The sequence below is a fragment of the Phocoena phocoena genome, chromosome 2, assembly GCF_963924675.1.
Source record: "Phocoena phocoena chromosome 2, mPhoPho1.1, whole genome shotgun sequence".
Classification (NCBI taxonomy): domain Eukaryota; kingdom Metazoa; phylum Chordata; class Mammalia; order Artiodactyla; family Phocoenidae; genus Phocoena; species Phocoena phocoena.
In genome coordinates, this window is record NC_089220.1 from 11,923,809 (window position 1) to 11,940,217 (window position 16,409).

General features: G+C 46.8%; 1 protein-coding gene across 3 annotated transcripts in view; it reads left to right on the forward strand.

Moving 5' to 3' along the window:
* The first annotated feature begins 3,131 nt into the window (after positions 1-3,131).
* Positions 3,132-16,409, forward strand: part of FBLN5 (fibulin 5) — an 82,710-nt gene continuing 69,432 nt past the window's right edge. The window contains exons 1-4 of one of the 3 annotated variants that reach the window (XM_065870863.1): positions 3,132-3,662; positions 7,166-7,220; positions 9,379-9,430; positions 13,199-13,453. In XM_065870863.1, the coding sequence (XP_065726935.1) occupies positions 3,646-3,662; positions 7,166-7,220; positions 9,379-9,430; positions 13,199-13,453 (379 nt within the window). In that variant the 5' untranslated portion in view covers positions 3,132-3,645. Of the gene's footprint in view, positions 3,663-3,848; positions 4,186-7,165; positions 7,221-9,378; positions 9,431-12,095; positions 12,109-13,198; positions 13,454-16,409 lie in introns of those variants that run through there. The other 2 variants (XM_065870862.1, XM_065870864.1) reach the window with 2 other exon arrangements.

The following is a 16,409-nucleotide window of genomic DNA, read 5'->3' on the forward strand; positions in this document are numbered from 1 at the left end:
TTAATAGGGATGCATGCAAAACCTGTTCTCCCTTCAAAAGAATTTGCAGCCCAACCGTGGGATGGAGGAGATGGTGTTAAGTAGCCTGTGGACTCCAAGTTGCTTCATTGGTGCAAGTTCAGTGCAGACCAAGAACTGATGCAGCCCAGGGAGGAGGAGACAGACCCGGCTGCCGCAGGGTCACGAGACACAAGGGTCACGTGACACGGGCGGGGCAGGGTTGGGGTTGGCGTTGTTCAACCTGGGGAAGAGGATACCAGCCGGATCAAGGGGTAGAACTGTTTTCACGAAGAGGCGGTTGGTTGTGTAGAAGAGGGACTAGCCCGTGGCTGCTGAGGGGAGAATTAGAATCCATGGAAGGTAGTTCCACATAGGGAAGCAGATTTGGATTCAATACACGACAGAACTTTTCCAGCAATTTGACCTGCTCAACAGTGAGTGGGGCTGTTTCGTCCATGGAAGTGGATAATTTACCAGTTATTAAAGATATTTGGGACAGGAGTGTGTAGGGGTGGGAATTTAGACACAGTGACAATCACGGGGATAACTAACTTTTATTTCATTCCCACAGCTACCCTGAGAGGTAAATAGTATCTCCATTTTGCAGGTGAGGAAACTGAGATGCCTAGAGGTTAAGTGACTTGTCCAAGGTCACCCAACAGGTAAGTGGCAAAATCAAGACTCAGAATTTTATTGGAACTCTTATTCTCTCCCCTCTTCCAACCCTACAGTTTTAAGGTGGGAGCAATCTCTGGTCCAAGATGGGTCTCCGGACAGTTTTGCTTTCAAGGCTGTCCATTTGCTCATGTAGAGAACAGTCATACTGATTTCCTCTCCCTCCTTATCCTTCAGAAGGGTTGATAGTATAAGTGAAGTAATGGACTAAGTCATTTAAAACTCTTCCTAGGGACTTCCCTGATGGCACAGTGGTTAAGACTGTGCTCCCAATGCAGGGGGCCTGGGTTCGATCCCCAGTTGGGGAACTAGATCCCACATGCATGCCACAACTAAGAGTGCCTATGCTACAACTAAGGAGCCCACGAGCTGCAACTAAGACCCGGCACAACCAAATAAATAATAAATAAATATTTTTTTAAAACCCCAAAAAACAACAAAAAAAAAACCCCTCTTCTTTACCCCACCAAAGAGCTCTATAAAAATAGAGTATATTATTAAATTAAATTAACCTCATGTTTTGAATAGGTACAAAATATGGTACATGGTACACAATTCAAATTATAGTAAAAGGTGAGCAGGGAAGGGCTAATTCTCCTCTCACATCTCTTCCCCAGCCGCCTACCCAATTTCCTTCCTAGGAGTCAAACAATGCTAACAGCTTCTCCTATATCCTTCTGGAGAGGTCTTCTCTATACACATGCAAGCAAGAACTTGTGTATATACATTATTCTCAAACGGTGGCATGCTTTACACACAGTTCTACAACTTACTGTTACACTTATTAATGTACTAGTTTGATCGATGTGAAATTGCCGATATTCTACAATTCTGACCTACAAAATTTATTACAAGTCTTTCAATACCAGCCCATAAGGAACTCCTTCAGTCTTTTTCTTTTTTAAAATAAAGTGTAACATACATAAGACTTCACAAATCTTAAGTGTACACACCCCTGTGGAACCAGCATCCAGCTGAATAATTAGAATATTACCAGCACCCAGAAGGTCCTTTGTGCCCCCTCCCAGTCACTGCCTCATTTTGACTTCTATATCAAAGGTGTCATCCAGTATGTACTCTTATACGTCCACTGTTTTGTATTGGTTGCACAATAGTCTATTTTTGGAAGTCCCTTACTTTAACCCTATCGATGCCTAATTGATGGATGATAAGGTTCTTTATACTCTTTTTGCTATTCCAAGCAATGGGAGCAAGGAATAACCTTGTAAATATAATATATTTTTAAAATATTTTATTATGGGAAATGTACAACACATATAAAGTAAATAGAATAGTATAATGGACACTCAGCTTCAACAACTATCAACAGTTTGCCTTTCTCGTTGAATGTATTTTCATAAGTAGGATTTCGTTTACTTACCAAAAAAAAAAATGCCCTTTAAGAAGGCTAAATATGCAGACTTTGGAGGCTCAGCAGAATCAGTGAATAGCTGTGTGACCATGGGGAAGTTACCTAACCTCTCTTAACCCCCTCCAATACAATGCAGGTAATAATTCCTACTGCACAGAGTTATCATGAGGAGAAAGGACCTCACCAGTGCTTTCCCAGCTGGAGGTAGGGCTGTGTTGTGGAGCCCAAGGGAAGGTGCAGGTGGGGAAGCAGGGGCCTGGACTACTGCCAATCCATTTTCATCTTTTAAAGAATAGTGTCTTTGGTAAGATTTCATTCGATAAAAAGGGATCTAATGCTTTAAAAAAAGGAAAAGAAAGAAAGAAAAAGAAATAGTGTGAAACCACCAATACAACAAATATAAAGGACTTACCAAAGAGCTTTTGTTATTATTATTTATCCATCATTCTGGTTTCCCTGACTGTCCTTTTGTCTTTTCAAACCACCTTGTTACTTGTTAAAATCACTTTCAAGCCAAGGGACATTTTTTTTTTCAATTAAAATTGTTTGTCCAGCTTTATTGAGATATCATTGACATATAACATTGTGTAAGTTTAAGGTGTACAACATGTTGATTCGGTCCATGGACAATTCTTAAAGCAAGAACAGGCCCCCCCCCCGAGAATCAGGGCCTGAGGGCGGGGCTGGGAGAGTGTCCTCCCCAAGGTTTGCATTGCACAAGCTGACGTCCTGAATAAGTGTCAGCCAATTTCCATCCTCCTCCTCTTTCCCATCCCCTCAAGGCTCCCCACCCCTTCTTCTGGAAAATCGTGAGCCTCCTGCCGCTTACCCCAAGCCTCTGCTTCATTGGGTCTGGTTTCCCAATAAATCAAAAGACTCTAGTCCCTGTCGCTGTGTTTGTCATGAGTTCAAGTTCTTCCTCTCCCAGAGGGGAATAACTTTCATGGGTGTCCTAATGCCACGACCAAGTGCAGATGCTCTGGATCCCCACCCCCGCCTCAGCCACGACCGCCCAGCCTGGGGACCTCCTCCCCGGGTGGGAAGTAAAGGGTCAACGGGTCCTCCCAGCCGCCCCATCCCCCCGCACCCCACCCTCCTGCACTTGCCCGCCAATCGCCTCCCGTAGAGATGCTGGGAGCCCGAGTGTGGCCGCGCTGCCGCCCGGGAAAGGGCTCTCCTCCCAGCACTGAGCACTTGGTCCTGGCAGACGCCCCAAGATTGTCGTGAGGCGTCTAGCCAGTTGGTGAGTGCTGTAATCTGAACCAGCTGTGTCCAGACTGAGGCCCCATTTGCATTGTTTAACATACTTAGAAAATGAAGTGTTCATTTTTAACATTCCTCCTCCAATTGGTTTAATGCTGAATTACTGAAGAGGGCTAAGCAAAACCAGGTGCTTTCTCTGTCAGCTCTCCAGTGGCTCGGAGGACCCAGGCTCTCCCCTTGTCCTCTCCTCGCCTCGCTCGTCCCCCCCTGGAATAAAAGTATCGGCGAGCCCCACAGGCCCAGAGGAGGCCGAAGTTCAGGAACTGCTCCGAGGGTCCCGCGCTGAGAGCTCTCCATCTTTTCCCCCTTGCTTCTCCTGCCCACGCATCTTGGACATGCCAGGATTTAAAAGGTACGTTCTCTGCTCCGGACTTTTTCCTCCAGGGTCTGGAAACCTTACTGAAAACCCGATGGGTGGAAAATGGCTATGGCCGTGATTCAGGCTGTGTCAGGATGTTGGAAAAGGCATTAGCTAGTGATGCAATGATATTGTTAATTGTAAAAAGCTGCGCCTCTGTAATTTCCATCTTGAAGCCTTCTTTTGGGAGTGGGTATTTTATAAGACAGTTTCAGAAGCCAGCATCCGACAGAGGTCGACAAAAATCTCAGAGCCTGATTCTTTCTTTCTTTTCTGAAACGGCAGCAAATTTGTGTGCCGTTTAAATTATTTTTTAAGTTTTTTTTTTTTTTTAATTTGAGAGATCAATTACTAGTTCACTAGCAATTATTTTGCTGCATCGGCTGTTGGACAAGCGAACGGGCTAGCTGCACATCCCGGGGCTGGATTTGCTCTATGTCTGTGTGGGACTCTCAAAGGGCATGCGACCCGGAAGTCTCGAGCCAATGAAAAGTGGGGACTGCAGACAGAAATGCATGTAAGCAAACATTTTGATATTCCTTAAGGAAATTGAAGTTCCGGTCAAGTGATCGTTAAAGCTTAAAGAATTTTATCTAGATTACATCTGCAGTTTTTATCCAGCGCACTCTTGAAAACGTAGCTGCTTTAGACAAAGTGTGTGTGTGTTCGTGCGTGCGTGCGTGCGTGCGTGCGTGTCTGTGTGTGTGTGTGCGTGTGTGTGCTGAAAACGAAGCTGTAACCCTGTCATCCTGGATCGGGGACCAGCACTTCTTGAACAGACAGCCCTGAGATTCAGTTGGTCCCCCACCTCCATCCCCACGTCCACCCCCGCCCAGCTTTCCTCCCCTTGAGGATGGAGCCCAAAATAGGTGGACCCACCTGCTTTTGAAAGTCCCTGGGACCAGTTATGAACATCAAAGGATCCCCAAAATTCTTATAGTTAATTAATTTTGGAGTTTTCTAGAGTTTTTCATGACAAAGTGCAGCTATGGGTGACGCTGTGAGAGCAGCAATGCTTGGATGTTATGTCATTTTCGGGAAACCGTCTCAGTTAAGCCTGGAGCTTACTTGGCCCCCAGGCCCCAGCTGTGGCCCTTGCAGGAGGCCGGGCTTGAGATGGGCTTTCTCAGAGGAGACCTGTCCCTAGCCAAAGAGGATTGCCCTCTAGCCAAAGGGAGTAGGGGAGGTGGGGTAGGGGGAGAAATGGGTTAGCATGCCTTTTCCACTAGGTCTTGAAGTCCACTGCGTTGTCAGCCTGTCCTGTCTCCAACAAAAACGAGACAGAGTTTTATAACCAACCGAAAGGAAACTTCATGTGAAGAAACAGGAAAACGTTGAAATTCATAATATACAGCCTGGAAAATAAATTTGTTATTGTTCTTTCATTCCTTCCAGATATAAATCTGGCTGTTGTGAATATCAAAAAGCCCTGGGATTTGGCTCTGCACTTTATAAGGTCAGAGCTGTCTCCAGTGTTCTAGAATCTGGCTCACACAGGCACTCAGATGAAAGGAAAACTTGTGGGCTTCCAGGGTCTTTATTCTTTGGATTGAGGACTAGATGAAGGAAGTGGGCTTGCCTCTCCCAACACCACATTAGAGTCCTGTTTCCTCTGGATGTCACCTTAATTCTGGGGCCCTCCAAGTACCCCAGCGGTCGCTGATTCATGTGAGCCTTCTGTCATGGATTGAGTGAGTTTTGCAGTCTATTGAACGCTCTTTTTCTGAAGGGAGGGATTGTCAAGTGAAGGTATACATTGACAGTAACAGGTCACTAAATCCAACCAGGTGCCAGGTCCACTGAATTACTGAAGAAGCCTTGGAGATCACCTCCTCCGGGAAGTCTTCCCTGACCTTCCATTCCCTACCCGCAGCCTGGCTCTCTGGCACTCAGTGGGCATTTCTATCAGTGCCCTAACCAAAGGGTATAGACATTGTTGGTTCACGTGGCTCCCCCACCAGCTCTCCAGGGCAGCATCTGGGTCATAGTTTTGTAGTTTCTTCTGCCTACCTAGGGTCCCTGCTCACAGCTAGTAACTACTCAGATAAACCCCTGTTGAACTCAATACTAACAGCACCAAATAAAGCTCTGTATTTGCATAGATGTTTTAACCACCTTAACAATTTTCAAGTGTCCAGTTCGTAGTGTTAAGTACGTTCACAGTGTTGCTCAGTCAACCTCCAGAACTCTTTTCTTCTTGAAAAATTGAAATTTTATACCCATAAACACCTCCCTAATCCCTCCTCCTGCCCCTGACACCATTCTGCTTTCTGTCTATAATTTTGATTGCTGTCAGTCCTTCATATAAGTGGAATCAAACAGTATCTGTCTTTTTGTGGCTGGCTTATTTCACTTAGCATAATGTCCTCAGGGTTCATCCATGTTGTAGCACTTGTCAGAGTTTCTTTCCTTTTTAAGGCTGAATAGTATTCCGTTGCATGTATATAACACATTGTTTATTCATTTGTTGATGGACACTTGGGTTGCTTCCACCCTTTGGCTGTTGTGAATAATGCTGCTATGCGCATGGGTGTACAAATATCTCTTTGAGACCTTGTTTTCAATTCTTTTGTATATATACCTAGAAGTGGGATTGCTGGATCATATGGTAGTTCCATTTTTAATTTTTTGAGGAACCTCCAGACTGTTTTCCATAGTGGCTGCACCCACGTACATTCCCACCAACAGTGCACAAGGGTTCCAGTTTCTCCACACCCTCACCAGCTTTTGGCTTTTTTGGTTGTAGCCATCCTGTTGGATGTGAGGTGGTATTGATTTTTTATCTTTAAAGCTAATTGGCGGCCACGATCTTGTTGGATAGCAGCTTGTGAATGATGAAGAGTAGAAATCGCAGGTTCAGGGCTTGGTGGCTTATGCAGAAACACAGTTTATTGACACCTCCTCCTAAGTGTCAGCTGTGCTCCTTCTTGGGGCTGCCCAGGTCCCCGCGTCCTCTCCCCCATCAGGGTCTGTGTGAGGCGCACTCTGGGAGCACGTGCGTTCCTTCCCCCTGCCACCTCTGTTCCGTGGAGCTCACGTGCTTCACGTTTGTACTTTCCTTTCCTCTCATCATCCGAGGGCACGACGGCTTCTTCACACTGTGGTCATTTCAGAATGAAGACATTCAAAACTCAGGCGGGTCCCCTGTGTCAGGAGTAAAGGCCAAGCAGCTGGTGAATACATTGTTAATACCATGGCGGTGGGCGTTAGATTTGTTCTTTGGGGCAGCAAGACCCTTTATTTATAAAAATGCCACCGAACACATTATCCCAACATATGAAACCAGTGGAGGGGGCACGGTTCTGTTTGGGGTGGTTGGGGCATCTGGAGTTTCCCCGGCCTCTCTGGAGCATCGCCCCCCATCCCCCTGCCCAGAGACAAGCACAAGGTGAAGTCATCATTGTAAACACACAGGCAGCGCGAGAGGCACGTGTTACCCCAGACCTGGGTCCCGGGAGGATCCTGAGCGTTTATATTGACTTCTTGCTCTTCCACAGGATACTCACCGTGACCGTTCTGGCTCTCTGTCTTCCAAGTCCTGGGAATGCACAGGTAAGACTTTTATTTTGTTACTTATCAGGAAGTGTGTTAAAAACCAGGGCGAGGGTGTCCGGCCACGCATTGTGTTGTTTACCTAAACCGAGCTCTTCATTGTACAGAGATTAAAGCTGGGGCTCAGGGAAGTTGAGACTTGCCCCCAGTGACATAGTATATAAGTGGCAGGGCTGGACCTCGGTGTCCTGGTTCCCAATCCAAGACTCTTATAATCAGATCATGCTGCCTCATTTCTGTCCCTTTGCTGGGGCTGGGGATCTTGACTTAGTGTAAGTGTTAAAAAGTCAAGCGTGTTCTAGTGTTTCTGGGCAGTGGTGCCCCTTGGGTGCCTGCGTGTGGCCCACGTGGGTGTGTGTGGCCGACACGCAGTTGTGAGGCATCTCAGCGCCCAACCCGTGAGGACCCACCTCTGGCCCGGACCCCTGGGAGGAGTGTGTAGGGGGAGCTTGGGCTCCTGGGTGGCTGTGCAGAGAAGCCTGCACCATCCCTGACTTTACAAAGTGACAGTTGTGTCAGCCCTTGAGAAATGTGGACAGATCCCTCCTGAGGAGCTCAGGGCAGCCCCTCTGCATCTCTAGCTCAGAAATGAGAGAAGCCCCACCTCTGAGCAGGGCTGAGGGGCCATGTAGTCAAATGGAAATGCACTCATTTGCATGAACGTATAGAAGACATTACAAAGTCACCAACACAGCCTCTCTAACAGTGGGTTACAGCTCAACAGTTCAGAGCCCTGAAATGGAACCAACAAAAATCTCACTAAGTAGACTGATGGTCTCCCAGACTTTCAGGGTATAGGAGGGAAATCTTAGAATTTCAATTCATATTTATTTTGATCACACCCTTTAAATGTTTTTTCCCTTCATATTAAGAATTTTGAAATATATTTCATTGGAGGTGGAAAGAATCTTGGGAAGAGTACCAAAGACTTTGAGACCTAGGAAGGACCTTGGCCTCCTCTGGTCTAGCTCTGTGGTGACAGTTAACATCTAGATCCAGAGACGGCACGGGTTATAGTATAGTGTTTATTGCACTATGGGCACTTTACATGCACTAACGATTTAATCCTTACGACCACTCAGAAGTAAGTAGTATCCTCTCCATTTTACAGATGAGGAAACTGAGGCATAGAAAAGTTATGCAGTGAATAGGGGCTAGAGTGAGAATTTGAAGCCAGGCAGTGGGCTTGAACCCACACCTGCACTTAGTTGGTGAGCCAGGGCTTCAACTCGAGTCTCTTGGTTTCCTGAACTTTATGGCACCACCTCCTGGCTCATCCGCTCCATTTCTTTGGCCCGAAGGCCCTAAGGTGTCTGAACCCACTCCCAGGAATGCAGGCTAAATCTATCATCTCCACAAACCAGCGCATAGCTCAGGGAAGTTGAACCCCATAAACCGTAGGGAAGGCCAGGGAAGGGACCCCCACGGGCAAAACCACACCTCCTTGACTTATTCCTATAACATGTCAGCTCTAGGGGTGATTGTTGATCCCATGAGATTTTTCTAAATGCATGAAGTTGTAACTCAAGTTGTAAGTGAAGCCTGCAGCCCTCAGGGACTTTTGAGACCTGGCGGTCTCTGGAAGCATCTCATCTTTGTGTAATTGTCTTCCTGAGGTTAAAATGGAAGAATTTCCCCAATTCTATTTTTCTTAAAAAACTGACTACATCACTGTGCGGATTTATTTTACACACAGACCTCGTAATCGGGTAGAGGATTTCGTAGGGGGTGCTGCAAAGGGGTTAAATAGCACCCAAAGAAGGAGAGTGGTTGCCCTTAAAAGCAGTCCTATCCTCTCTCAGAAAGGGCTGAGCACAGGGCAAGCCTCACTGGGCAGATCAGATGCGATTAGTATCGCTCTTCATGACCAGAGCAGGGAGAAGTCCCCATAACCATCTGCTAAAAATGGGCGTTCTGAAGCGATGATGCAGGGGCTTAAAAAGTAATGCTAAAGTGTAAAATGATTGTAAGAAAATACCCAAAAAAGGGACAAATAGAGGTTATAACACAGATGTTGGTATTATAAATGCCCTGTTTCTTTACCCATTTTCCATACCTCCTGTGATGCAGTTAGAATACTTTTATAGTGAAAGAAAAAAAAAAAAAAAGGTAAGTAAGCAGAATGACCTCTCTTGTTTCTCTCTCTCCCTTCCTGCAGCAACAATGCACTAACGGCTTTGACCTGGACCGCTCATCAGGACAGTGTTTAGGTAGGAGGCCACTGAAGATCCTTCTCTGGGTGGGGTGCAGGGACAGCCCAATCACAGGACCATTTCTGTCTCAGCCGTCAGTATTGTCAAATCTGTATCAGCCTTGCCCACGGAAGAAAACAGTGCCACGGGATGGTTGGAATCAACGACATCCTTCCATTGATCACCTGCTTTGTGCCTGGCACTGGGTAATAAGCCCTGCGACAGGGCAAAGATGAGGAAGAATTTATCCCCAGCCTCAGGGAGCTCTCCATCTGTATCAGTTCCCTAGGGCTGCCTTTACAAACGGCCACAAGCCTTAGTGGCTTAAACAACACAAACATGTGATCTCACAGGCGCACAGGTCAAAAGCCCGATGGGAGTCCTACCAGGCTAACCTTGAGGTGATGGCAGGGCGGGGTTCTTTTCTGGAGGCTTGAGGGAAGAATCCACTTTCTTGCTCATGCATATTTTGGCAGAATTCAGTTTCTGTTTTTTAAAAATTGAGGTGTAATTGACATACAACATTGTGTAAGTTTAAGGTGTGCAATGTGTTGACTTGATGCACTTGTATCAAGGCGTAGCTTAGCTCACGCCTGCCTCACATCACACAATTACCATTTCTTTTTTGTGATGAGAACATTCAGGATTTACTCTCTTAGCATTTTTCAAGTGTGCAATACGGCGTTGTTCATTATAATCGCAATACTGTGCGTTATTTCCTTCCAGTTAGAAGTTATCTTCTAACTGGAAGTTTGTACCCTTACATCTCCCCATTTCCCCCACCCCCCAGCCCCTGAATACCACCATTCTATTCTCTATTTCTGTAAGTTTGGCTTTTTGGATTCCACACATAAGTGACATCATGTAGCATTTGTCTTTCTCTGTCTGCCTTATTTCACGTAGCATAATGCCCTCAAGGTCCTTCCATGTTGCTGCAAATGGCAGGTTTTCCTTCTTTCTCATGGCTGAGTAATATTCATATGATTATTATTATTACATTATTCATATGATGATAATATTCATAATATCACATCTATCTATCTATCTATCCATCCCAAATCTTTATCCACTGATGCACATTTAGGTTGTTTCCATATTTTGGCTGTTGTGAATAGTGCTTCAATCAGCATGGCAGTACAGATATCCCTTCAAGATCCTGTTTTCATTTCCTTTGGATATATACCCAGAAGTGGAATTGCTGGATCATATGGTATTTCTAGATTTAATTTTTGGAGGGACCTCCACACTGTCTTCCATAGTGGCTGCATGGATTTACATTCCCACGGAATTCAGTTTCTTGTGGTTGTAGGACTGAGGCCCCTGGTTCCTTGCTGGCTGTCGGCTGAAGGCCTTTCGCAGTTTCTAGAGGCCACCCTCTTCCTTGGCTCGTGGCCCCCTCCTCCATCTTCAAAGCCAGCAAGTTAAGTCCCTCACATGTTTCTGTTGCCTCATTTCTCTGACCAGTCCTTCTGCCTCTTCTTCTACTTCTAAGGATTTGTGTGATTTCACTGGGCCCACTCAGATAATCCTAGAGAATTCCCCCATCTCAAGCTCTTCTTTTTTTTTTTAAGCTTATTATTTTTAAGAGAACCCTTTTTAAAAAAATTTTATTTATATTTGGCTGTGTTGGGTCTTTGTTGCAGCCCACCAGCTTTCTCTAGTTGTGGCTACTCTTTGTTGCAGTGCACGGGCTTCTCACTGCTGTGGCTTCTCGTTGCGGAGCACGGGCTCTAGGCGCGCAGGCTTTAGTAGATGTGGCATGCAGGCTCATAGTGTGGCTCACGGGCTCTAGAGCACAGGCTCTGTAGTTGTGGCGCACGGGCTTAGTTGCTCCATGGCAGGTGGGATCTTCCCGGACCAGGGCTCGAACCCGTGTCCCCTGCATTGGCAGGCGGATTCTTAACCACTGTGCCACCAGGGAAGTCCCCATCTCAAGGTCTTCTGATTAGCAACTTTAATTCCATTCCATCCATACCTAATTCCCCTTTGCCATGTAACCTAATGTAGCCACAGATTCCAAGGAAGAGGACAGACATTTTGGGGCTGTTCTCCTAGCACTCCATCTAGTGGGAGAGGTAGGTCTAGATGGAGTAAACTGTACAGGGTAGAATAAAGTCACTGTCAAGATGAGGTAAAAGCAATCAGTCCTGCAGAAGTAGGAGAGAGAGTGATGCCTTACGTCTGAGGTCAATAAAGAAAGCCTTCACGGAGGTCACATTTGAATTGGGTATTGAAGGATGAATAGGATCCTGAGAAATAACATCCCAGGTAGTAGGAACAGCATAAGCAAAGACCAGGGCATTGAAAAGACATTCAGAGTATAGACTAGTTTGTTGTGGATGGAGCATAGGGTATAGAAAAGGAATAAGGCTCTCCCCTCGGGGATATATTTACCTTTTTAATGATGTTTGATTTAGGCCAAATCATTTGTAGTCTCTGAGCTTAGTTAGCATTGAAAAGAATGACGGGTGGTGGGGAAGAAGTCTTGCCTTGGAAGCTCTAGGCTCATACTCTGACTTAAGGCGAAGGGGGTTGAGAGTGTACCGAGGATGCAGAGAGGGACGGCAGCCGTCTTTTGTGGCCCTCCGGTTTTCGTCACGCTTTCAGGCTTACAGTTAGAAAATGGGACTCCACGCTTCCCTTTCCCGAGGCGGGAGTTGGCACAAGTCTCTCAGATGAGGTGGCTGGAGTGAGCGGTCAGGGTTCAGGCCTCTCCCTCCCAGCCTCCAGCCCCACATGGAGCAGACCCCAAGGCTGGTGGGAAGCCCCGGTGCGGGGGGTCAGGGCAGCTGCTCATGCTGGCGCCTCAGTTCAGGCCCCCCCTGGCCCTGGCCCCGCAAGGCTGATTTTCTAGAGAACCTACCCCCCTGCCACTCCCACACCCCGCTCTAGACACAACAAGCAGAGCATCGGCCTGGCTGGAAACGGGCCCTGTTTGTTGGCACGGTGTGAGCCGAGTCTCAAGTAAGTCTCTGCTTTCCCAATAAGAAACTAGCTCTCGGCCAAGCCTTGTCTTTCTGGATGCAGCGGACTCTTTCTCCCCGCCCAGCTGTTATTTGGAGTAGAAGTGGGTACACTTATTAGGTCCATCCCAGCGTTTCCCGAGTGTCATATGGACACAAAAGAATACCTGAGATGTCTTTAGGTGGTACATCCACAGGTAAACAATCTTTATCTTAATAGTTGTATATTTATTTTTACTTACCTTCTATTTTTGATCATTGATAGGGTTTTTTTCATTTGCTGTCATGACGTAAGATGAAAAAAATAGGTCTACTTGGGTTTTCTTTTTCTTTCTTTTTTTTTTTATGTGGTCCATTTTTAAAGTCTTTATTGAATTTGTTACAATATTGCTTCTGTTTTATGTTTTGGTTTTTGGGCCCCAAGGCCTGTGGAATCTTAGCTCCCTGACCGGGGATGCAAACCCACACCCCCTGCATTGGAAAGCGATGTCTTAACCACTGGACCGTCAGGGAAGTCCCCACTTGGGTTTTCAATATGGGTTCATTTAAGAGAAAAGTATTAAGCATGTGACAGTACAGGTTTTGGTAGCTGTGACCCAAACATCAAGATGATGGTATTTGATGGCTGACGTTTGGGTGACACTTGTCAGTTTGATTCAATTTAGCCAATATTTGGGGAGTAGCTGCCAGGCCCATCCCTACATGTTTGGGAGCAGATGCTGGTAAAGAGTGTTTCATGGCGTTCTTGGTACAGAGCTCTGCTGAAATTGGCACAGTGTGGCCAAGGGGCCACTAACGCCTGTCCTTTCTGTGGCCCTTGCAGATATTGATGAGTGCCGGACCATCCCCGAGGCCTGCCGAGGAGACATGATGTGTGTTAACCAAAACGGCGGGTATTTATGCATCCCCCGAACAAACCCAGTGTATCGAGGGCCCTACTCCAACCCCTACTCCAACCCCTACTCAGGTCCGTACCCAGCAGCTGCACCCCCGCTGTCAGCTCCAAACTACCCCACGATTTCGAGGCCTCTCATGTGTCGCCTTGGATACCAGATGGATGAAGGCAACCAGTGTGTAGGTGAGTAGCCCAGCGTCCTAGGCTTCCTCTCCATTGGTGAAGGCATCATCCTAGTCTAGCAGGTCAACCCCAAATGGGAAGTCAGTTCCCATGCAATGAACCAGTGAAACAACCTACGTGGTACACGGTTCTTTCACTCTTAGCAGCCTGTGTCTCTGGGTACCCTCCCACCTAGGGAGGAGTTTAGTGTGCTGTCTTATTGATAGTCCCCCAGAAAGCCAATTTGTTTTTTCTTTCTTTTCATCTATCTGTCTATCATCTATGTATCTATCTATCCATCTATCTATCTACCTATCATCAATCCGTCATCTATCTATTTCTATCTATGTCTACCTGTCTGTCAATCATTCATCTATGTATCTGTCTATCTGCCTTTAGATCATATCTATCATCTATCTGTTTGAAGACCAAGGTCATGTTTTCTCTCTTCGATAACAAATATGTCTGGTCAGATGCAGTAAGTGAATCCCAGAGAGAAGATCTAGAAACGACCAGCTTTCTAGAGTCTTCAGCATTACTCACCCTCGAATGGAACGTTTGCTCCTGAAACAAAAGAAGCCTTGAGGGCCAAGGCCAACTGTTCTGGAAAGAAAGTGGGGTCCTTGGGTGGGGACCAGGGTTCTTTTGACCAAAAGGAGCCTCGCTGATGGGAGCTCATAGCAAGAGTGGACCTTGGGGAGGAAGGAGACGCCATATGCCATGATGTCCCCAGGCTGTTGGCAAGTGGTATGACAGGTGCCCTGGTATGCACTGGTGCTCTGTTGGCCAGTGTGGCCTTGGTGGAGGTTTACCTGGGATCCTCCCTTGTTGCTTCAGCTTTGGTTGGACCAAAACTTTGCAACTGTCTCCAGCTTTGGGGGATGGTCTAGAGTGATGATGGCTCCAAAGTTTTTTGATCATATGCACCCCATCTGCAAAATCTTTCTGAGCCTGGACCCTTACTATATGCGTGTTTATAAATTACATGCATATCCAGTTATTCTAATATGGTTGGAGGAGTGTAAAGTATATGTAAGAAATAGAAAAATTTTAAGGATGCGATCAAAATAAACCTGAATTGAAATTCTGATATTTCCTTCCTATACCCTGAAAGTTTGGTAGACCATCGGCCTACTTAGTGAGATTTTTGTTGGTCCCATTTCAGGGCTCTGAAGTGTTGAGCTGTAACCCACTGTTAGAAAGGCTGTGTTGGTGATTTTGTAATGTCTTCTATATGTTCATGCAAATGCGTGCATTTCCATTTGACTACATGGAAATAATATGCAAACAAGTATCTTTCAGAGCTAAAAGGGAAAATTGGATACACCTTAACTAAACTTCTCTATTCTTACTGGTCTCGAGGAGTGTGTGTGTGTGTATGTGGAGGGGGCGGGGGAGCTGGCCGAGGGTCACTTTGAACATAGACAAGTGTTCACAGGAAAAAGCAGACTGAATCAAGCCGTGGACTGAAGCACTGGTGGGGAACACAGTAACGTACGTCCTTAGAACCTGTAGAACAACAGGCCGCTGTAACTGGCAGGGACTTTAACAGTCTGTAACTGCAGCCTCTTCCTTTTATAAAAAAGAGTGTGGACTCCACCAAGTTAGGTAATTACGGGAGTCCAGCTCTCCTGACAACCAGCCTACATTTTCCTAACTCGCCCATGTGACCTCTCTCTGGTTCGGTAGAAGAGAAATGATCCCGAAGCAAATGCAGAGAAAGAGAGGTTGGGGGTGGGGTGACGCTCTTCCACGAAGTCCTGTGGGGCTAGGTAAGCTGAGTGACCATGTGCACGTCTTGAAGTGAGGAAGCGGGTGGAGTGACCCGCCGAGTCACTCCAGGGTCTCGGGAGGGGCTTCGGGTGGCTGTAGGGCTCCCTGATGTCTTGGGCAGTCCTGCAGGCCCCTTTTGGGGAACAGCCTGGAATGGCCACAGGGCTCTCTGAAGCACCCCCCTCCCTCCCACAGCCCTCTTTCCAGGATCCCAGTGCCCTCGAGAATAAGACGCGGCTGGGAACACTGTTTATCTCCTGGTCCCTGTGACGTCATGTACTTTTTTACAGGCCCCCAACCTGTCACACGGGAGATGTGGAGTCTTCATAATGGCCCTTTTGTAAGGAGAATACGATCCAGGAACCCTAGGAGGACTGGCACCCGGCCCGTCCACTTCCAGAAAGTTCAGCCTTATGCATTCATAAGTCCCGGGTTCCTTCCAACCTCCCTTCACCCCACCCTGCCTTTTCTGGTTTACACAGGTCCTTCTGGGCATTATGAGAGGGGAAGTCATGGGGAGGGGGCCCCAGAAGGACGGGAACAGGGATGAGAGAGGCCGGCCTGGGAACAGGCCACAGGGAAGCAGGACTCAGAGACGGGGGGAGAGGGGGGAGGAACCAAAGGAACCGAGAGGGGGACATTGTTGAAAGGAGAAGCAGGTGATTTGGGTCATCACTGCCAGAGAAGGAGTGTCCCTGTTTCCCAGAATGTAGGTCTGATCCTGGCGAGGAAGCTGGAGTAAGCAACTCCAGTGTGATGGGGAGAATTGGGAAACGCTTCTAAAACTTCGGTGTTCTGAGAGGGGAGGACCACATCTCCAGAGGGCCTTCTTCTCCTCTTCCTCTTTAATGTAGAAAATAATCAACGACAGTGATGATGGCAGTAGTAGGAATAAAACCAAACGTGTAGTGCTGCGTGCCAGGATCTTTACCTGAATGAACATGTTGAATCCTCACCACAACCCCTGCGGTAGGACTATTGTTGTTCCTGTTGGCCCTGAAGCACAGAGAGGTTAAGAATCTGTCCAAAGTCACACAGCAAATGAGGGCCGAGCCAGGACTTGAACCCATTCGGGCTCTGGATGAGGAAACTGAGGCTCAGCGAGGTAAAAGTTTGTTCAAGCCTCTCAAGAGTCAGTCCTGGAGCCATGATGAAAAACTAGGGCCTTCTCTTGCCTTGTTTTTTTTGTAAATAAATTTTTGTT